Raw genomic sequence first — 24,413 nt, forward strand, 5'->3', positions numbered from 1 at the left:
GTAATGTTTGAAAACCATTCATGCCTGAAGCAGTAACATCATCTAATCCAGCTAAGCTTTTTCAACTTGAAGGTTTTATTGCATGCAATACTTTCCACAAACTTGAATCAGATAATGGTATATAATTGTTTTCACTACAACTTTTTCGATAGAACATGATAGCGTGGCTATATTTTGTCGTCAGTATTGCATGCACTATCTTTTGTTCTTCACCGCTGTCGTATTTTAATTTGGTTATTCCATAAGCAACATCATGCAAAATACCGCTTGTAAATATAAAGTCTAAGAAATGTTCACACTTTGTTTGATCAAGACTAGATCGGACGAATACTTTCTTCTCTGGAAATGCCAACCCTTTATGAGATGCATGCCATTTTCTTGCTGTTTCTATACAATGTTTGGTACACTCAAATGTGTTCATTATAAACTTTTTGGTATACTTGGTATGGTCTAATAATGAGAGGATAACTAACTTTCCCATGGAATCACTTTGCTTATATACTTTCTGAGCACGAATAACTTCAATTGGGAGAGGGCTATTTATTTCATCAACATTTTTACTGTTAAGAAAATCTATAAGTATTTCCTCTTGTCCAGGAGCAACAGCTTCCGCAAATTTTTTCTTTAATAAGTTTTCTAGGCGAACATACTTGCGTTTTAACTTATCTTTAGTAGTATCTTCCAGATATTCGAACTTCCTTTTTAATCTAAATTTTATTGGACTTGCATTAAGAACCTCAGTTACACTCTCACGGCTTCTTAGAGATTCGTCCAAAATCTCCTGTGAAACATTAATTTCACCGGGATCAAATTCTTCATCTGGAGTAGCAGGTGTCATATATGTTTGTTCTTGTTGTGTTTGTGTTTCTGTACATAAATTGGTGTTTTCGTTGACTCTAGATAAAGCAGTTTCTTGCTTTAAATGGGTAAAACACAGCATTGCACCAACTGAAAATACTTCATTGTATCGCTTTGACATTGATATGACGACATGTATTGGTGACGCCCTTAAAGCGGGAGATTTTTTTCCTTTTATATTTAGATGGTGAGGATGAAAGCATGTTTTTGGAGGACTCCATGCAATACCAAACGTGTACCGGTGAAAAGCACATATTTGTTCATCCTTTTCAAGATTTCTTTTAAGTCTATTTGCAATAAGTCCATTTTCTTCCCAAATATTATTATCGTTTAATCGCATGACCTAAAAACAATTTTTTAAACAATTATTAAGTGTGTCATTTAAAGCATTGTTTATAATCTGACTGTTCACAAAAAATGTTTACAAGTTTGAAATACATTATTGTTATTATTAAAATACAATATTGCAAGAGTGTGATTAATTTAGTGATTATTTATTAAAAGAGTGAGGAATTAATTAAAAGAGCTATTTTTTTTTGTTTAAAGAACTTTGTCTCAAAATCTTATTGCAGAGAAGTTATAAAGTATGTAATTATAAAAATTATATTACAGTCTGCGTAAATTTAAAATACATAATTACCTTTAAGTTGATGAGGTGTTTCTTAACATCAACATCTCCCAGCTGATGAATGTAGAACATTTTGTTTATAATTTTATGTTTTTTGAATGATCCACAATTTCCTTTTGAAAAGCAACAACAGTTTTCATAAAAATATTTGTTTTGTTTCATACTCAACTAAAAACAAGTTCTATTTATGCAGTACCTATTTCTCAATAGCAATGATAAAATATCTACTCTATTTATGCAAATTTTAAAGATCGTTAAAATAAAGTTAAGACATTTTTATGGTAAAGTAAACAACCGCCCACTAACTTGTTTCTCCACAATCGTGATATCAGCGATTCTTCTTCCATTCGATCACCACAAGTTATTTGGTTATGACGTAAATTTAAATAATTCACTCCTGATCATGTATTGTTTTTTATTATTATTTATTTCAATTGTTATGATTTCTATATCATCAGAAACGCTTAAATTTTTTCTTAACATTACGTGCAATGTTTTGTGTAATGCTAAATGCTAATTTTGGATGATAGAAATTTTATTGTGAGCGAAAACCTCATCTGTGTGTCCAAAAAAATATCTCTTCGTACTTAATCATTTTTAACAATTTGTACCTTTATTTTTAACTTAATATCTAAAGATCACACGAATTTTTTTTATTATTATGTTAGGACCTTTTTGTATTGACAGTTGGATATGTTTACATTTTTACAAAACTAAGCGCCTCTGCCGTAATGGTTCATTTTGTAAGTATACTAAAACATTTTTTTCCAATTTCAAGCCTTAATATATTAATAGGCCTTAGGTATCACATAACTTTCTTTGCATTTTTAGACTCAATACCTTTGATAATTTCAAATCCTAAAAGAAAAATTGTGTGCAACACTTCGCCGCTAGAATTAACTCCGATTAAAAATTGATAAAACTGATTGATTTTGTACTTTTGAACTATGATAATTAGCCAACCGCACAGTGTCACGCAACTTTTTTATATTTTTTGGAGAGAGCTTTTGGGTTACGTCTGATATTAACTACAAAAGCTATGTGCAACTTTTTGCCTTGCCAAAAAAATGGGTTCAAAGGTGGCAAAAACTAAATTTCTAAAAATTTTTAAAAAAATCTCAAAAATTTAAATTCCAGATTCCGAGTGAATGAAACATTTTTGAAAATTTTTTTTTTCCCCAACAGGTTTTCTCTATATTCTGATCAATATATAAAAAATTCAAGCAATTTGGAGGAGGTCACTTCCATTGACTGCCTGATTCTTACAAAAAATGACTCTTAAAAATTATATCCTTTTATCCATTTATAAATGTGAATGTTTCTATATATGTGTATATATATATATATATATATATATATATATATATATATATATATATATATATATATATATATATATATATATATATATATATATATATATATATATATACATACATATCATATCTGTACATGTATATATCTGTATATAACATATATATATATCTGTATATATATTAGGGTGGAGCAATTTTGAAAATTTTTGAAATTTGATTTGCCTGAGCAGCAAATCAATATCTTTTGGTGAAAAAAGAACCTTACTCTTTTTTTTTTTAGTTTAGATGAGTTCTTGAGGTTCCTCTTTGAATTCTAAATTTTTGATGGGTCCTAATATCGTTTAAATTTTTTTTTTCTAAACTATATCAACTTGATACTTAAAAGAAGCAAAATAATATGCTGATTTTAAAAATAATATTTCTTTTTATTAAAAAATTAAAATTAAAAAAGTAGAGTTGTTTTTTTCATTAAAAACCCCCGTCCTCAACAAAACGGAGGTTTTAAAGTATATTTTTGCAAGTATTTTTTTTACTAAAAAATTTTTTTAATAAAATTATTATTTATGAAACAAGCATTTTTTTCTGCTTTTTTTGAGTCCAAGGTTGATATGGTTTAGAAAAAAAAAAATTCAAAAATATTAAGACCTGTCAAGAATTTAAATTCCAAAGAGGACCCTCAAGATCTCATCAAAATCAAAAAATATTTTTTTACTTTTATCTTATAATTAAAAGACATTGATTCGTGTCTCAGTAATATTGGTTTTTAAACTCTTTTTTTTTTGCTATGAAAATCGCTCCACCCTAATATATATATCTGTATATATATTAGGTATATATATATATATATATATATATATATATATATATATATATATATATATATATATATATATACATATATATATATATATATATATATATATATATATATATATATATATATATATATATATATATATATCAGTGTGCCTGTATAGGCGCTGAAGACACCACAAGTATGTCATGATAGAGTATTATAACTTTTTTCAAGCTTAGTTTAAAAGTTTAACTTGTTTAGTTGGACTTTCCTATATCAATGATAAGAATTAAAAAATTTTTTTTGTGTGTTTATTTTAGGATTATGATGACAACATCTTTTTAATGGCTATTGTGTAAATTGTGATTGTTTAAATCCTTGCTCAACTGTTTAAGCAAATCCCAGAAGTCACTGATACGCAACTTGCAGACTACTATGGAGACAAATATCTTGTTGTTGTGATTGCCCCCCAAAAAAGCTTTTTGATTTTATACATGCCAAACTATGGTTTTTTTGTACATTTAACCCAGAGTATCCTATCGTTTTGGGAAATGTTGGCAGTCTATATTAAAAAATCTTTTTTTATCAATGAGGGCAACTATTGAAATCATTAACTTTAAATGAACCATTAAGACATTTTTTAAGAACTTTTTTAATGAGTAAAACATAAACTGGATCATATTTTTATGTAATTTACAATTAAATATGTGTGCATGTTAATTTTTAGATGTTTTTTTGTTTGTTTGTTTGAAACTAGCCTGAAATAATCTAAACAGTCTAAATAAACACTAAATTGGTGTGCAGCATGAAATACACCAAAACAGTGTTACATATATATGTATATATATACATATACATTTAAACATATATATAAACATATATACCCATATATATATATATATATATATATATATATATATATATATATATATATATATATATATATATATATATATATATATATGTATATATATATATATATAAATATATATATATATATAAACATATATACCCATATATATATATATATATATATATATATATATATATATATATATATATATATATATATATATATATATATATGTATATATATATATATATATATATATGTATATATATATATATATATATACATATATATATAATAAAAATATGTTACTGTTACCCGCAGGAATTAGCTAAATGCTAATGTTTATAATATGCTAATGTTAATAATATGCTATAATGTTTATAATATGCTAATGTTATAATATGCTAATGTTTATGTACCAGGAATTAGCTAAATGCTAATGTTTATAATATAATTTAATATTGCAACTCTGAGTTTCATGTGTTATCACAATCATCAGGCAAGTAGTAAAAGTTTAATTTTGCTATTTTACATATATATATATATATATATATATATATATATATATATATATATATATATATATATATATATATATATATATATATATATATATATATATATATATATATACATATATATATATATATATATATATATATATATATATACATATATGCATATATATATATATAAATATATATACACAATCATTTTTGCTGGTTAAGATTGGCACTGTACGAATATATCTTGAACAGTTTTTAAATATCAGCCATGTTTTTAGAAGATGAGAAAAAATTAAAAAACTGATTTCTTTTTGCCAAAACAAAAGTTCTTCATAATTAGATAGTATCTGGCTAACCTTAAATCCTCAGTCTATGTTTGTACTAAAAGAAAAGAGTCATTGATTGTAGCCCTTTTTATTTTAGATAGGTGAATAAAGAAAAAAAAAACACCTAAATACTAAATTTAATTAAATTATTTATTAAAGGTATACAATCATATCAGTAATTTAAGATAAAAAGCATAAGTCACCTTTAAATCATTAATTGCTGGTAATGAATCAGGATATTCAACAATAATTTCAAAAAGTTCTGATATCCTGTAAAAAATTAAGAAATACTTTTTATAATATAATTAATTTAATATAATTTTGAACTATAATAACATTAGTGTTTTAGTGTTTCTAAATTTTACCTTAACTCTGCAAATACTTTATGAACAAAAAAAATCATTTTAGGTTTCCAATCTTCTATTGTGAAATATTCATTTAAACTTTCTGAGTCTGAAATAAACAATCATTAAAATCAATTGCTTAGGATTTAAAACTTTGATTGGAATTTCTTGATTATAAAAAATTTAACACTAGTTTTAAAAAAAACTAAAAAAGTAGTTTTCAAAAATAGCTAATTTCATAGTTTTTCAATTTTTCAATTAAATTAATAGAAACAGTTTTTTTTTATAAAATACCAACTTCAGTAAGTAAAAGATTTTTTTATTCAAATAGAAACTTTTTACTTCTTATAAAAGTATTTCAGAGGCAAATTTCAAAAGAGTCACAAGATTCTGCAATTGAAATCAGGCTCACCAAAAAAATAATTCTTTTTTTTTTTTTTTTGATTTGATATATGCTAAAAAAGATTGTCATAAAATTGTGGACCTCAAAGAAACTAAATCGGATATTGAAGCAGAGCTGATGGAGAGACTGAAGGAGAATTGTTTATTAATTATTCGGAGGAAAAGATTGAATATGAAGAAAATATTGAAAAAAGTTGAAAGAAAATTTGAATACTAATTAATTTTGTAATTTTGCAATTTTGAAATTTAAACTAGCCGTCCACAGACGATATTTTCTTGACTCTGACAGAGTCAAGAAAATATCGTCTGTGTTTCCTTTAATTAACAGGAAAAAAATAGAAAACTGCAATTTGTATGAGTAAGGAAAACATGAAGAACATGAGGAACATGAAGATTGAAGAGAGTTCCAAAGCATCAATGTTTGAGAAAAAAACAAGACCAATAAAAGTTTGAAAGTTACAGTAAGAGGATGCAACTTAGCTGAATGAGAAGCCATAAAAGATAGAATTTTTTGTTGATAAAGCAAGTGATAATATCTCACTTAAGTAACAACAATAGGAGTATTTGTAAAAAGAGAAATAATTGCAATCATACAACAATGGGACAGAAGTTAAAAACTGCAATATAGAGGAATCAGTAATAGTGTTCTCACTCATCAATATAAAAGTATCAACAATATTGTGATAGTAGTAAACAACTGAGTTTTGTTGGGGTTGAATTCACTGGCTACTGTAAGCCTTAAGGTGACAGAAAAGAGATCAGATTTAAGACCGCCTATTTAATCAGATTCAAGATCGCCTATTTTAAGCAATCAAAAAGTGATGACTTTTGTCAAGTATGGATTATATGTGGTTGTGGTACTCATCAAGGACATTACTAATACTGTGGTTAGAAAGAAATTATTCAATAAGTTGAATTTTTTTCCAGATAAACCATATGAGAATTCATATGGTTCTTCTGCCTTTGGAGAAGACAAGTTTTATTGAAATTCTTTGATATAAGAAGAGTAAGTAGTCTCACTTATCTATTGCACAGTAGAATGTTTCCTTGTACAAGTCAGCAGTATAACAAAAGCATTGAATTGTCAGAGACTAAGTTGTTGCAAGCCTCAAAATAACATATATAGTTTAGTTATTAAAGACTCAAAAACTATGCTAATGATAGTAAGAAGATTGGTATGCTAATAATAGTGATAATAGTAAGAAGATTGGTATGCTAAGGAGATAACATAGATAATAGTAAGAGATGACATAGTAAGAGATAAGATACAAAATAATAAGAGAAAAGATAGATAATAGTAAGAAGGCAATTATTAGTGGGGTCAGAGAGATCTCCAGAGATTTCAAAAATCTTTCCAAAAAACTTTTAAAGTATCCAGATTTGCCTTTGCTAATGACATTTTTAATGATTTTCCAAAAGCCTCTAGAACCTAATTCTAAGATAAAATATAAATATCAGAGAGAAATAAACCATAGCAACATATTGTTCTTGTAAAAATGAAAAACATACAATTAGAAATAGCAGCTTCACAAGGAGAATGGAGTTGAATGAGGCTTGACTTGAAACTGACAAAAAGAAATGGAAGCTTTTATGTCTGACCCAAAGTGAAGCTTTCAACAGATAAAAAATTACTTTCAAGACCATAAATATTTGTAGCCAATAGATTTAAACAACTTGTTGGTAATGGTGGAGAAAAATTAGATAGATATCACAAAAATTTGTGGAGATAACAAATAAAAATGCAACATTCATTTTGAGAAACCTATTATGCCAGCCTTTTAGATAGAGGAGTGCAAGGCTGGTTAATTTAATTTAATCAAAATAAATTTTCTGCTTACCCCTAAAATCTAAAATCTATGCATTTAACAATTGGTCATTGTATGTTTGATACAAAGAACTGCATTACATAATTTTTAAATGTAGTATTGCAACTCCTAATTATATACTCAATTTGCATATTTAAAAGTTAATATAAATGTAATTCAATCTAAACTTAATAAGATATGTTTGTGGTTATTTATTGTGATTTAATATCTTACTTTGATACAGTTGTATTATGTAAACCGCAACCATATAATATAAAATATATCAAACATAGAAATATATTATAATTCTTGAACTATTGTAATATTTACAGTTAGAGATTGCCAAAAGCATTATGCAATAATGATTATTTTTAAAAACTAAATCGTAAACATATTTTTTTTTATTTTCAAAATTATTTTATTTTTGTAGTCTATATTTTTGTATCCAGGAAAAGACACATCAACACAGAATTAACTTTCTGAAAACTATAGTTTTATATTAGATTTTCTTAATTTTTTAAGTTTTTTAAAAATAATCACCTTAAGGCTACCTCTGAAGTCTACATAAAGCATGAAATCAATCCCAAGCCTGATGCTGACACCAAGTCTGAATTCAATACCAAGCCTGTAATCAAAATAGTCAAGAACCCTTCGACACATCTAGTATGACAGACGAACCAATCGATCTGTTCTGAAGACATAAAAAACAAGCTGCATCACAATAACATACTAATATATGTTTAACATACTAAATAAAATACCATAACAAACATGTGTATATAACCACTACTGCCATAACTATCATGTGACAATTATCATGTGACAATACTGCAAAAATGTCTTGTTAGCATTTAAAATATGCTATTAATATACACATACTGGTCACAAAAAATAATAAATATTTGTGTTGGGTGCTAACTTTTTCATGAATTTCATATTTTTCAATAATTTCAAGATTATAACTATTTCATAGATATAAATCGAAATATTCAATGTACAGATATATGGAGGTATCAATATAACTAAACAACAACAACTGGCAAAGGCATTTTTTTAAAATTTTATTTTTTTATAATGATAAAAAAATGAAATTTTATAAAGTTTAAGCAATCTTGAACACAAATAACTAATAAGTTAAATTGATTGAAACCTTAAAGTGTTGTTTTTAATCTTTACTTTTACATAAAGTCTCAAAAACTTTAAAATTCTTAAAATTTTAAACTTGGTTTAGAATCAAAAATAATTATTTAACTATGACCAACAAAAAATACAAAACATAATCCAGCAAAATTAAAACAAATACAAGCAAATATTCAAAACAAATAATAGTAAATATATGAAACAATAACCTACAAATATAAAACAAATACCAAAAAATATATTTAAAAAATCATTTATCTCAGTATAGATCTCCTGTATATTTATGAGTCATTTTTTTATTAAGCAATTTTGGCACGACTAATGTTGTACTATCTATAAAATATAGGTGAATGTTTGTTACTATGATACAGGCTGTCAAGCAACAACTTTTAAAAAAAGAAGATGGTATTTTGAGTGAAAAATTGACAGAACATGAAAAAAAAAAAAACAATTACAAAAATGAAAAAACTCAACAACCTAAAAAAAAAAATCCTTTAAACAAAGTCTTCAAAAGCATTATTTGAACATTTAAAATTTTTATAGATTTTTATTGTTCAACATGCAACAAAAGGTGTTTTCTAAAAGTTTCTTTGCTTTTCTAAAATAATATAAAACTAAATAACAGGATTAATCAAACAAATAATTTCTAATACCAAATAAGATTCAAATTAATTCAACAAGTACAAGTACACTTATCTTGACTGCAAGACAACTTTTGTAAATAATTTGATTTTTTGAATGATAGATTTTTTAAATTAATTTTTCCATTTCACTTTTAAACTGATATTTACTTATTTACCTTGTTCATTTGTTCATTTCTATGAGTTTTAGCCACATTCAAGATTTTTTTGCACTGTTCACCTGTATTGCCCATACCCTATATTTGCCCATACTCAATACAGGGTATAGGCAATTTTTACTCCTACCATGTCTTCATTATTGATGGCACTTCGCATAGTTTTGTCATTTTAATCAGCATTCTCTGAGCAAGCTGAAACTCTAAATCTGCACTTTGCAGGAGCAAAACTTTTTAACGAGTTACCTTTGGACATTGGAAATATGGCAGAACAATCATTATTTAAAAAAGAAACTAAACAACCACTTTTTTTTAAAGCAGCAATGACAATGACTTTACTTTAATACTTTTTATTCTTTTTGTTATTTTCAGATAATTATTTTTTAAGTTTTAAGTTTTAGTATGTTGATAACAGTTTTTATAACTGAAAGTGTATATCCTGTATAAATGTCATTTTAATAAATAAATAAAATAGTTAAACAGATGTTAACAACTTTACTAAGACTTAGTTTCAAACTTAGTTTCTTGGCGAGGTGTCTTAAACAATTTTATTATCAGTCACTTTAAACAGCCACAAAGTTTCTGCAACTGAAATTTTTATCATTTATAGAATACTCTAATTGTATTTTGAGTTTTTGTTTGAATCTACATATAATGGACAAATTGTTTTTGAAAATCTAATACCAGAAAATGATTTATATTTAGATTTTAAAGATAATGAGCTTGGAAACCAACAGAACTTTTAAATTACTTAAATATTGTTGGACTGTATAATAATAGTTCAAAATTTGATTGAGAGCCCATAATTTGATTTTAACTAGACTTTTATCTAACTTTACTAATGACACATCATTCTGTTTAACCATTATGCTTGAGAGCAATCTATAAAGTTACATACTAAATATTAAAAATATTTGACAGTAACTTTACTAATATTTACATTTCTATTGCATTGTGTTTTTTTTGTTAGTTCTCAATTCAGTTTATCAATCAATAAAAATTGCAATTAAACTTTAAAAAAGAAGATTTTAAAGTAAAAAAAATCTAAACTCTAAATATTAAAAAAACAAACAAAAAAAACATTTGTAAAAAATTTAATGAAAAAATGATGAAAACTCATAAAAAAATTAAAATGACAACTTGACAGCCTGTATGATAACATATATGTAAATTGTTATTATAAAATAATTTTAGTTTTTAGAATTACAGCTTATGTTAAGATGAATACTTATTTCCTTAAAATAACTTAATTGAAACTAGTTCTGTGGTCACCTCACCTGAGCCATTTATTTGATAAATTTTATAATCCCTAAAAACATTACTTGTTTAATTAGTTGTTGAAGTTAAATAAATGACATCCTATGGTTAGGCTGTCAAAGAATTTACATCACTGTTTAAACTCATATTTATTTTTTAATTTTTGCATGAGTTTAGTCTTCAAATTTGAATAAATTGCTATGTGTTTAAAAGTGTTAAAAAAAATTGTTATGTGTTTAAAAGTGTTTAAAAAAATTTTAAACAAGTTTTAATTATTAAACATTATATTTGATTATATAATGATTTGTGGGACCATTGTTGTGTACTGTAATCACCTGACAATCTATTTTTTGATGAAGTAACAGTAATAGCTTACTTAGATTTTTTGTTTTAGCATCAAACAATGCATTACCACAATGGTATTTGTTATTTGAAGTAGTACTTTTTGATCACATAGAAGAGCTTATTTTGCTATGAGTTTTATTACCAACTGATAAAGCAGACAATATAAGTTAACAATTAAATAGATCTCTTTTCTGTGATATATTGTAAAATCGCCTAAGTTTGGTTGCTATGTAACTTCCGTCGTTTAAAAATAAATAACAAAAAGGTTATAATTGGAGAGATAAAAAATTTTTTTAACTCGAAAACAACTTTTTTTTTCTCCAATAGTATTTATTGTCACTTGCAAAAAAAATCATAAAAGAATGAAGTTTATTTAAAATCTGCTGAAGTAATTCGTATGCAAAGCAAGAGCTTTAAAGCTAAGTGTACAATCGAAAACTAAAATAAGCTAACTAATAAAAATAATTAAAGATTTTCACATTTAATAAATTTTGAATTGTTAATTGTTAAAAAAAAATTTTTTAAATTGAATTAAATGATTTTGTTTCATATTTTTTTTAAAATAACTTTTGAAAACTAGTATTCATAATTTTTGATGTTAAATTTGTGATGTTGCAGTATGTTATTGTGATATGTGATTTAGATTTAAAGCGATGTGTTATTTAAATTTGTAATATTGCATTGGAATGATTGAAATGTGCAAACATTACATAACTACAGCAAATAGCTAAAAATATGTAATAACAACATTATCGCTTAATTGAAAACATGCTTATTTAATTCAATATTATCCATATTAACACCAAAACACAATAATATCCATACACACAAGTAACACCAAAGTAACACATTCTTAGGAATGCTAAACGTAATGTTAAGAGTAACAAAACATCTATACCTATATAACAATGTAAATCTCAAATAAGAAAATCATTGATTAAATTTCACAGAAAAATATATATTTTTTTAAACAGTGCCCATTATAGTATTTATAGAAAACAGAAAGAGAAGCAACATTATGACAATGTGACAATGGTAAAAGATTGGCTGCAAGAGCAGGGCCAACTATGTTTACAATGCATTTTTGCATCTAGCCTAAAAGAGAAAGAGCATCATTGGAAGATCCACTCCAGATATGGCAACAGTATTCCATACAAGGATCATTTTGAGATTTATAGAGATAAAGAATAGAATCTGGTGTAGAAAGTAGCAAGCACGATAAAGAAAGCAACCTAATTGCAAATGCTAATTTTGCAATGGATTTGATATATGGTTTCTAAGAGAGATTGGAAGAAAGAGTTAATCCTAGAAGACGAAGGGTATATGACTCATCGAGTACAATATCTTACAAAAATATAGAAACAAAAATATAGATTGTTGCAACAACGATTAACAAACTTGCATCACAATATCATTTTAAGTAAAAATAAAAACCATAGAACTAATATTTTTTAAATTATTTAAAACCTAATAATAGAGGGGACAAAAGATATAATATTAGAGTAACGAAAAAATAAAAAAGTTGAAAAAAAAAAATTAAACCAAAGTACCACTACAAGTGCAGAATTGTAACCAATTGAGCAAACCCTGTTCAGTCCATTCCAACACCCTTTCCAAACAAAGTTCAAAATACTGGCCTTTACAATGTTTTTCTATAAACTTTGAAAGCTGAAAAAAAGAAGTTTTTTATTTTAAATGGGCATTGTACTAATATATTTTGCTTAATTCAATTTTTAAAATTTTATATCAATTTTTTTTCAGATGAAAAAAAGTATATATAAAAGAAAATATTAATTCTTTTTTTGCCTTAAAAGTTATACTAAAAAAAGTGAGATTCTTATATATTTTTTTTTTTTTAAATTAAACTTTAATTAAATTGCAAGGTAGGTTTACTACCACTTTTTGAATAAAAAATGTCTTGATACCCAAATTTTCTCATTGTATATGTGTGTAAATATATATATATATATATATATATATATATATATATATATATATATATATATATATATATATATATATATATATATATATATATATATATATATTAAAGGCTGTTTTGTATTAGAATAATAGAACAAAACTTATAGTCATAAAAGAGTGCATTTTTCTTAATTCTGAAGATTGATATATATATAAGTATATATATATATATATATATATATATATATATATATATATATATATATATATATATATGGGAATTGAAATGGTAATATGATTATATATATACAGGGTGATAGCTAGCCCAATGGTGCCGCATATAACACGGAATTCCAAATGGGCTAAAAATTCCCAAAAGTCAATGACCTTTGTTATTTTTTCAGAGTTTTATAGGACCTTTTCTTAAAAATTCCCAACATTTTCTACAACAACAACAATAAAAATTCACAATACGGCAAAAACGTATAAAATTATACGCGGTATAAAAATTATTTCTGGCTAACGCCCTGATATATATATATATATATATATATATATATATATATATATATATATATATATATATATATATATATATATATATATATATATATATATATATATATATATAAATATATATATATATATATATATATATATATATATATATATATGTATGCATATATATATATATATGTATATATCTATAAAAATAAATTTATATATTTATATGGGATTTAAACTGGATATATGATTATATATATATAAATATACATATATATATGCATATATATATATATATATATACATATATATATATTTATATATATATATATATATATATATATATATATATATATATATATATATATATATATATATGTATGTATATATATATATATATGTATATATCTATAAAAATAAATTTATATATTTATATGGGATTTAAACTGGATATATGATTATATATATATAAATATACATATATATATGCATATATATATATATATATATATACATATATATATTATATATATATATATATATATATATATATATATATATATATATATATATATATATATACATATATATATATATATATACAGTATCGGACAAAACGAGTGCAACCAAATAATGCTAATTTAGTTTCTTTATATAAAAGTGCTGCATTTTACCAATTTAGAGAAATAACTATGTAACTGTTTAGAGACAAAGTTCTTTAAGTTTTATTCATCACAAAGTTCATTATTTGTACACAAAAATTAATAAATTAATCAAAAGTATTTAAAAAAATTGATTTCCTTCTGGACAAAACAAGTGCAACTTGACAAAATGTTGACCAAGCTGTATTTCGCTATCAATATTTCGTGGCGAATCCTTCGAGGCATAGATTCGATCAGGTGATCAATGAAACTTTGTGGAATCACTGCCCAGGCCTTTTGGATTTGTTCAAACAGTTGATCCTTATTACGAACACCTTCACGATTAATTCTGCGGTTGACGATCTCCCACAGGTTCTTGTTAGGGTTGAGATCCGGAGATTTAGGCGGCTAATCCATCACCGATAGATGGTTGTCTTGAAACCACTGCTTGACTACTTTTGCAGTGTGTTTCGAATCGTTGTCTTGCTGAAAAACCCATTTTATTGGCATATTCCATTCAGCATGAGGTAACATAACATCTTTCAGGATATTTTTATACATGAAACGGTCCATTATTCCATCGTTTCGATGTATTGTATCTAGACCGTTAGCAGAAAAACACCCCCAAACCATTACATTGCTTCCACCATGCTTCGCGGGCTTATGGCAGTAACGTAAATTGAGGCGTTTTCCGGCCGGTCGACGTACACGGCAAATGCTATTGCTCCCAATGATGTTGAACTTCGATTCATCACTGAACAGGACAGTTCGCCATTTCTGCACATTCCAGTCAATATGAGATGTAGCAAACAGGAGTCTTTTCTTCTAGCTTTTAGTGAAATCAGCAGTTTCTTTGCAGGGCGTCGAGAAAACAATCCGGCTTCAACAGCACGTCGTCTGATTGTTCGGTCCGATACAGGCAGCTCTTATGGCTTTTGTGATATCATCTTGACTGATGATATCCAGGGATCCTTCTTGACGGATCTGACGATCATAGAATCCTCTCTAGAAGTGGTGGAACGCGGTCTTCCACCTTTGTTATTTGCTGCCAACTTCCCCGTAGAACAATATTTGGAACATAGTCTTGATACGGTCCATTTTTTCACGCCATATTTATCACAAATACTTTTTTGTGACATTCCACTTACGTAATCGCCAACAATTTTCTTTCTTAGTTCCAATCCAAGACTGTCGGGAGCCATTTTTGCACTTGAAGTCATAAAAATAATAATAATAAATAATCACGCTTCTCAAGGCTTACCATGTTACATTTACCTTGTGATGATACAATAATGCTCTGTGGAATACAACGTCTTGGTTGGATGTGGACTGTATTGATGTAATGAAACACTTGTTGTATTTCACTTCTTGTATTGATGTTCTTCGATAAAACACTTTGATAAAACTCACTTCGATAAACTGCCTTGATAATACTGACTGATTGACTTCCATATACTGACTGAATTACATGTCGATTTACATGTCTCTTATATAGTAAAATGAACCTGTGTGAACCTGTTCTGGAAAATTCTAGATGCTTCTTTTTGATGCTTCTGGAAGCTTCTGGATGTGTCTGGATGCTTCTGAATGTTTCTGGATATTTCTGGATGCTTCCATATACTTCTTCTGAAAACTTCTGGAAGCTTCTGCATGCTTCTGAAAACTTCTGGAAACTTCTGGATACTTCCTTTATTTATTTAATTATTTTATAATATATATTTATTTATATAATTATAATTATAATATATATTATAATATATAATTATTTAATTATTAAAAAACTTCCATGACGTTGACACGGACCAGACTTAAGAAAATGAAACAAACCAAAAAAGTTTGTTTCATTTTCTTAAGTCTGCGCAAGTGCCATTTTGCAGCGGACAAAAGCACTTGTTTTGTCCGCTTCAAAATGGCACTTGTCAACGAAATTCTGCCTGTGTGCTTTCACCTGTCAGGTGATTGCTTATGTGAAGGCATGCTATGACTCCAGACTCCTGAACTGTTTGCTGTGGTAGTATAGTTCGTTTCGTTTTTAAGACATGTAAAATTAGGAACACTTTTTAGCATTGTTCGATGTTGGTTGCAAATGTTTTGTCCAATACTGTATATATATCTATATGGGATTTAAAATGGATATATATATGGGATTTAAAATGGATATATGGGATTTAAAAAATAATTTTAATGAAACCTCTATGCTAACATGTCTCAAGTCTGTATCCCCCTACTCAAATATTTCCAAAAGATGCCCACTATGTCTGTATGAGAAATTTACTATTATATCATATCCAAAACCTGAAGAACTGTTAAATAAAAGAACCGAAATTATATCAAAGTGCCGCAACGAAAATAAATTTTTATTAATAAATTACAAAGCTTGCTACAAACCTGACTAACAACTAAAAATAACTACATTAATCTACTCCATATATCTCTAGACTAACTAATAAATTACTCACATAAACAGCTTTTGTAATATATTTCATAATATTATATATATTTTTATATCAATTTTAATTCTTATTTTTTAATATACAAATAATACACACTATCACATAAAAAGTATTTTAAACAACATTAAACATATAACTATTTCACAACTATTAGCCAACTAAAAACAAATTAATAATATTATCAACCTAACTACTAATCAATTTCCGTCCCGTAACAATCCAAAATACAAATATAAACCGCAACGTCCACTAAACAAATCATAGCAAAATTAAACTTTTACCACTTGCCTGATGATTATGGTAACACATGAAACTCAGAGTTGCAATATTAAATTAAATTATAAACATTAGCATTTAGCTTATTCCTGGTACTGCGGGTAACAGTAACATATATACTATATATATATATATATATATATATATATATATATATATATATATATATATATATATATATATATATATACATATATATATACATATATATATATATATATATATATATATATATATATATATATATATATATATATATATATATATATATATATATATATATATATATATATATATATATAAATATAAACTGCGGGTAACAGTAACATATATACTATATATATATATATATATATATATATATATATATATATATATATATATATATATATATATATATATATATATAAACTGCGGGTAACAGTAACATATATACTATATATATATATATATATATATATATATATATATATATATATATATACATATATATATATATATATATATATATATATATATATATATATATATAAACTGCGGGTAACAGTAACATATATACTATATATATATATATATATATATATATATACACACACACATATATATTAACGAAGAAAAGAATACTTTTTCTATGCTACTTTAAGTTTCATGCCTATACGGCAATCATCACCCATTGAATACAAATTCAAAAACAAAAAAAAGCCTTGTGTCTTGTGTCTGCATTTTGAAATCAACTCATTTCGTTTATTTAACAAGTTATCACCTTTATATGTTAAAATAAGGAATTTTTTGTAAAAGCAAAGATTGCAAATTTTTGATGAAGTGTTATAAGGATTGCAACGTTTTTCAATTTTCCACTTAATTAAGGGTGTAAACATTTTGTCTTTTATGTCCCAAATTTCTTTATACAACTTGGTATCATTTTATATTTATTAATGTTAAAAGATTTTAGATGATTAGCATACCAAAATTTAAATGGAGTTTCACAGAAGCCAAAATATACTTTTTCTTTATAGTCAGGTTTATTTGTTGACATGGTGGCTTGATAAACGGTGTTCTTCGACAAGCACTGATTGTTCATGGGACAGATGGATTTGTTGGCACAGTTGCATGATTTTCCCTCATCTTTACTTTGGCTAAATAATATCCTGTGATTGTGTGAATTAATGATGGACTTGATGTTTGGCATACATAAGTAGCTTATTTTAATGGTATTTCGATTAATTATCTCATGAAGTTTGTGACCAACCTGAAAGTGCAGGTCTACCATGTTCGAAAAACAACTGCCTATTTTTGTTGCAACATTTTTTTCAATTTTTTAAACAACCCTACAGTTTGCCTATTAAACCTTGCAAAAAAAAGAAGTAGGAAGAATTTCTTAAGTTATTCTATCAAAAATAAATAGTGATCTTAGAAATAAAGTTTGCATTAATCAATGGCTAAACTCACAAAACGTTATAGATTGGTTTCAAAGTATTAAAGAAAAACATCTATACAAATTCTTAATTTACGATATAACTGATTTTTATCCTTCAATTAATGAAAATTTACTGAACAATGCTTTATATTTTGCTGAAAAATACTTAATTATACAAGATGAAAAAAAGTTAATATATCATGCCAGGAAATCATTATTGCTTAACAACAGTGAAGCCTGGATTTAAAAAAGTGGAGGTTTATTTGATGTCACCATGGGAGCCTTTGATGGCGCAGAAGTTTGTGAGTTAGTTGGAATATTTATCTTGTTTCAATTATCACAATCTTACAATAAAGATGAATTTGGATTGTATAGAGATGATGGTCTAGCAGTGTTTAAGAACCGGAGTGGCCAACAGATGAAAAAAATTAAAAAGCATTTTGTGAAAATTTTTAAAAATAATGATCTTATATCCATCAGCTGTAATTTTAAAATTGTTAATTATCTGGACTTAATGTTAAATCTTAATGACAGTTCTTTCCAATCATACTGCAAGCCTGGTAATTCCATCAGTTATATAAATGCTGCCTCTAACCACCCTCCTAGTATACCAAAATGCCTTCCTCAAACTATTAAACTAGGATTGTCAACCAATTCTTCTTACAAAAATATTTTTAATCAATCCATTCAAATAAAAAACTGATCCCATTCAAAAATCACAAGTGAAACATAATCTGGTACCACCTTTCAGTACCAATGTTGCAACAAAAATAGACAGTTGTTTTTTGAACAAGGTCTTGAATAGCTTCGTTAATGGGTATGGATGGATATAAGTTAACTATGCTACATAAAACTTGGACTTCATTGGGATCTATTTTCCATTGCCTGGCTTCATTAACAAAATTATTTGAATTGAAGTCTATTTTTGTTTTTGTATAGTGTTGGTTAAATGATATTATGGAGGTATTCGGATATCCAATATGGTAGTTAATGGGTTTTGTTAATGGGTTTTTAGTAGTAAAAAATCATTTAGCTATTTTTATTTAATCTTGTCAAAATATCAATTATATAGTTCTGATATCATTCACCGAGCACTCTTGTTGAATTTATGCTCACAGCAAAATTAAACTTACTTATTTACATATATATATATCAATCCTCGGAATTAAGAAAAATGAGGTCGGCAATAAATTGCCAACCTCAAACTGTTAAAGGTTGGCAAAAAAAACTTGACACAAAGGGGTTACCATAAAAAATAGAAACGAGGTCGGCAATTTTTTGCCAACATCAAATACTTTTAGGTCAGCATTAAGGTCGGCATTACCTTAATTCCAAGGGTTGTATATGTATACATATATATATATATATATTTAAATATATAAATATATATATATATATATATATATATATATATATATATATATATATATATATTATTTATATATTTATATATATATATATAAAAAATTTTACATATATATATATATATATATATATATATATATATATATATATATAATATATATATATATATATATATATATATATATATATATATATATATATATATATTATACATCAGCTCCAAATTTAAACCATAATTAATAATATATTATTTTGCAACAATAAGATAAAACTTCATCCAAATACAAACCCAGGCGTCTACCAACTAAAATGTTCATGCAATTCTACATACATTGGTGAAACCAAAAAGAAAATTATATTAAGATGTATTGAGCACCAGAAAAATAGTATAAAAAAGGAAAATGGGCCAGTTCAGGTGCTACTGAACATTCCAAACCATGCCAAGGTATACAATGAGAAAATTTGAGTATCAAGACATTTTTCATTGTAACAATTTTTATTTATTATACCTGATGAAGCTGATCACAATAGATCAGCAAAATATCGAACAATATATATTAAAATAAAAACACAAAAAAAATAATCTAATAAAAATTGAAACTAATTAATAGCATAACTAACAAATCAAAAAATTACCATTATATTAAAAAAAAAAAACGATTTTATTTCTTTTAAATTATTCACCTCCTCAAAGTCAAGAAGGGTACGACAATCGAGGAGGCTACTTTTTATGGTTACAATCCTTTCTCAACTCTATAACTCCAAAACACAAACCTCAATGAACAAGGCTGCTGCACGGAGAAACAAGTTAAGAGGTGAAATATAAAAAATGAAAGAAAAATACTATTAATTATAAACTATATCAAATATAAAAATACATAAAAGATCCTTCTACACAAGTTGTTAAACCTGCTATACTTAATTTAACTAAAGTTGTTTTGGATAAAGCAACATCTCAATTACTCAATCTAGGTCCAAAGTTTGTGCCATCACAGAAAAAAATCCCTTATATGAACATTCTAACTAATATTGAAATGTGCGCTTTATGACTTGAAAAACAGGATAAACCAATACAGGCCGAATCTCTAAGACAAAACTGTTCTAAAATTTTGACAAATTTGTTAAAATTAAAAGATAATTTAACAAAACAACAGCGCATTTCTATAAGAAAATTGAAGAAGAATTCAGATATTATAATTTATCTCTTTGATAAAGGCACAGGTTTTGCATTACTATACCAAAAGAATGCATCTTCTAAATTAGAAGAACAAATTTAAAATAGCAGAACTATTGATCATGATCCACAATAATAAATTACAAAAACAATCGTGTAGACTAAGAAAAAAGGGTTAGACACAACTACATTTTTAAAAATGTATCCATCAGATTGTGTGCCACCTAGAATAAATGGAATGATTAAGGCGCACAAACATGAAAAAGATTACCCAATCCGTCTTGTAGTATCAACAATACACACTACCATATAAAACATCCAAATACCTCGATAATATCATTTAACCAACACTATACAAAAAAAAAATAGACTTCAATTCAAATAGTTTTGTTAAGGAAGCCAGGCAATGGAAAATTATATCCGTCCATACCCATTAACGAAGCTATTCGAGCTATTATTGATATATTAAAGAACATTGACAACTTAAAGACTCAAACAAAACTTTCTCTTGTAGACCTACACCAATTAAAAGAACTTTCATTAAGTATTTGCTATTTTTTATATGAAAATAAAATTAATATAATACCTATTTCAGGTCCTACAGGTTTGTCTGTAATGATTGTTATTGCGGAAACATTTCATACATGTGAACCAAAAACTTTCATGAGATATGTAGATGATTGTCACCCTTGCTTTAACTCAATAAAACACTGTTGAACTCAAAAACTACTAAAAACAACTTAACTTTCTAGATATTAATATTACAAACACAATCTTATATTAAAAAGCATAGATCTTATGAGCTTCAAATACATCGAAAAGAAGCAACAACTAATATTCAACATTATCCTCAAACTCAAACATCAATCCTAATATGATTTTCTAATAAAAATATTTGTTGAAAGCAGGCACGACAAGAACAATCCAACTAATATTAACAGACACGATATAAAAAAAGATTTAGCATGGATACTAATTGTTGGTCTTAAACTTAGAAAAGAATTCAGAAAACAAAACATAAAAGTTATATTTACATCAGCTCCAAATTTAAACCATAATTAATAATATATTATTTTGCAACAATAAGATAAAACTTCATCCAAATACAAACCCAGGCGTCTACCAACTAAAATGTTCATGCAATTCTACATACATTGGTGAAACCAAAAAGAAAATTATATTAAGATGTATTGAGCACCAGAAAAATAGTATAAAAAAGGAAAATGGGCCAGTTCAGGTGCTACTGAACATTCCAAACCATGCCAAGGTATATTTGACTTATTACATCCCGAACATATTTTATGTTTTATTATATAAATTTGCCCGAAATAATTTGTGAAAATAATCTTATAACAATATTATTATATTAAATCAACTAAGAATCAATTAAATTAATAATATTTGGACTTATAACAGACTTTTTTTTATTCTTAATATGTCAATATCTAAGTTCTAAGCATGATAAAAAAATTGATTTTTTTGGTGCATTTATTTGAAAAAATATCGGTCCTTAAGGGGTTAATAGGAATGATGGTGATAACATGACAACAAAAACTTTATGCTATTTTTTATTAGATCATTTGACGTCAACATTTAAAACCTATTTTTGTATTACTCATGCTCTTTTAATTTGATCTTTTTCACGGTTTGTTTTTATTATAACGATTTTCTTTGTAACAATTTTTATTTATTATAACTGATGACGCTGATCACAATAGATCAGCATAATATTGAACAATATATATTAAATAAAAACAAAACAAAAAAAACATCTTTTTTCAAAAATGATTATATCCAGCTGTATTTATTGAATTTTACATTTTATCATATAACAAAAAAAGGACTTTTAAAGATTACATTTATATAAAATAGTAAAAGATGCCATTATAAAGGTTATATCAAAATTTAAAAAAAAATTTTTTTTATTTAATGGTCACAATTTTGTATTTATATTATATTATATGCTGATGATACCAGTGCCTATAATCCGACAAAAATTTCAAATAAACTATTTAGTATTGAGAGAACTTGTATTATCTGATGTTTTAAATTAGTTTATACACACTAAAAATTAAAGGTAGAAATTTTTAGTTAAGGTAGGATATGTGATATACCCTTAGTAAGGTATAATTTTCTACCTTAAAAGGTTGAGAATTATACCTTTAAGTTAGAAAATTTTATGACAAATAATTGTTTTTAATATAATTTTCTACCTTAAAAGGTAAAAAATTATACCTTACTAAGGGTATATCACATATCCTACCCTAAGGTAGAAATTTCTACCTTTTTTTTTTAGTGTGTATATATACTCTCGTACAAGATGTCAACATTTAAATCATATATATATATATATATATATATATATATATATATATATATATATATATATATATATATATATATATATATATATATATATATATATATACAACCCTCAAAGTTAGGGTCTGCATTCGGCAATGCAGACTTAAAAGTGTTTAATGTCGGCAAAAAATGGCCGACATCATTTCTATGTTTTATGGTAACCTCTATATGTATATATATATATATATATATATATATATATATATATATATATATATATATATATATATATATATATATACAACTGAAACGATTATCTCATTCTTTTTTATCATCTAAATCTCCCTATTATCATACCTCTTACAACTACCTTAAAGCTGACTGGGACTCTTTCTGTGATTTTCTTCATGATGACCGTTGGGTAGAATACTCTATATATATATATATATATATATATATATATATATATATATATATATATATATATATATATATACTATATATATATATATATATATATATATATATATATATATATATATATATATATATATATATATATATATATATATATATATATATATATATATATATACAACTGAAACGATTATCTCATTCTTTTTTATCAACTAAATCTCCCTATTATCATACCTCTTACAACTACCTTAAAGCTGACTGGGACTCTTTCTGTGATTTTCTTCATGATGACCGTTGGGTAGAAATCTTTTGTCTTCCTGTTGACAAATGTGCTTCTTATATAACTTCATGGATTCAGGCTGGCATGGAATCTTTTATTCCCTCTCCACGATTCCAGGTCAAGTCTCACTCTCCTCCATGGTTTTCCTCACACTGTGCTGCTGCAATTGCCAATCGAAACCATTACTTCCATATCTATCAGCAAAACAATTCTCCAGAAAACAGACGTTTCTTTATTACTGCTAGAAACCATTGTAAAAAGGTTTTGTGTAACGCCAAAGTTCGCTA

At 25.8% G+C, this 24,413-nt stretch overlaps 1 protein-coding gene across 2 annotated transcripts in view; it reads right to left on the minus strand.

Moving 5' to 3' along the window:
* Positions 1-24,413, minus strand: part of LOC101234912 (anaphase-promoting complex subunit 2) — a 106,863-nt gene that overhangs the window by 42,531 nt on the left and 39,919 nt on the right. The window contains exons 5-7 of one of the 2 annotated variants that reach the window (XM_065791789.1): positions 12,926-13,040; positions 5,649-5,736; positions 5,487-5,553 (exon numbers count right to left, since the gene is read on the minus strand). In XM_065791789.1, the coding sequence (XP_065647861.1) occupies positions 5,487-5,553; positions 5,649-5,736; positions 12,926-13,040 (270 nt within the window). Of the gene's footprint in view, positions 1-5,486; positions 5,554-5,648; positions 5,737-12,922; positions 13,041-24,413 lie in introns of both variants that reach the window. The other variant, XM_065791788.1, reaches the window with a different exon arrangement.

This window comes from Hydra vulgaris, chromosome 02 (genome assembly GCF_038396675.1).
Source record: "Hydra vulgaris chromosome 02, alternate assembly HydraT2T_AEP".
Lineage (NCBI taxonomy): Eukaryota > Metazoa > Cnidaria > Hydrozoa > Anthoathecata > Hydridae > Hydra > Hydra vulgaris.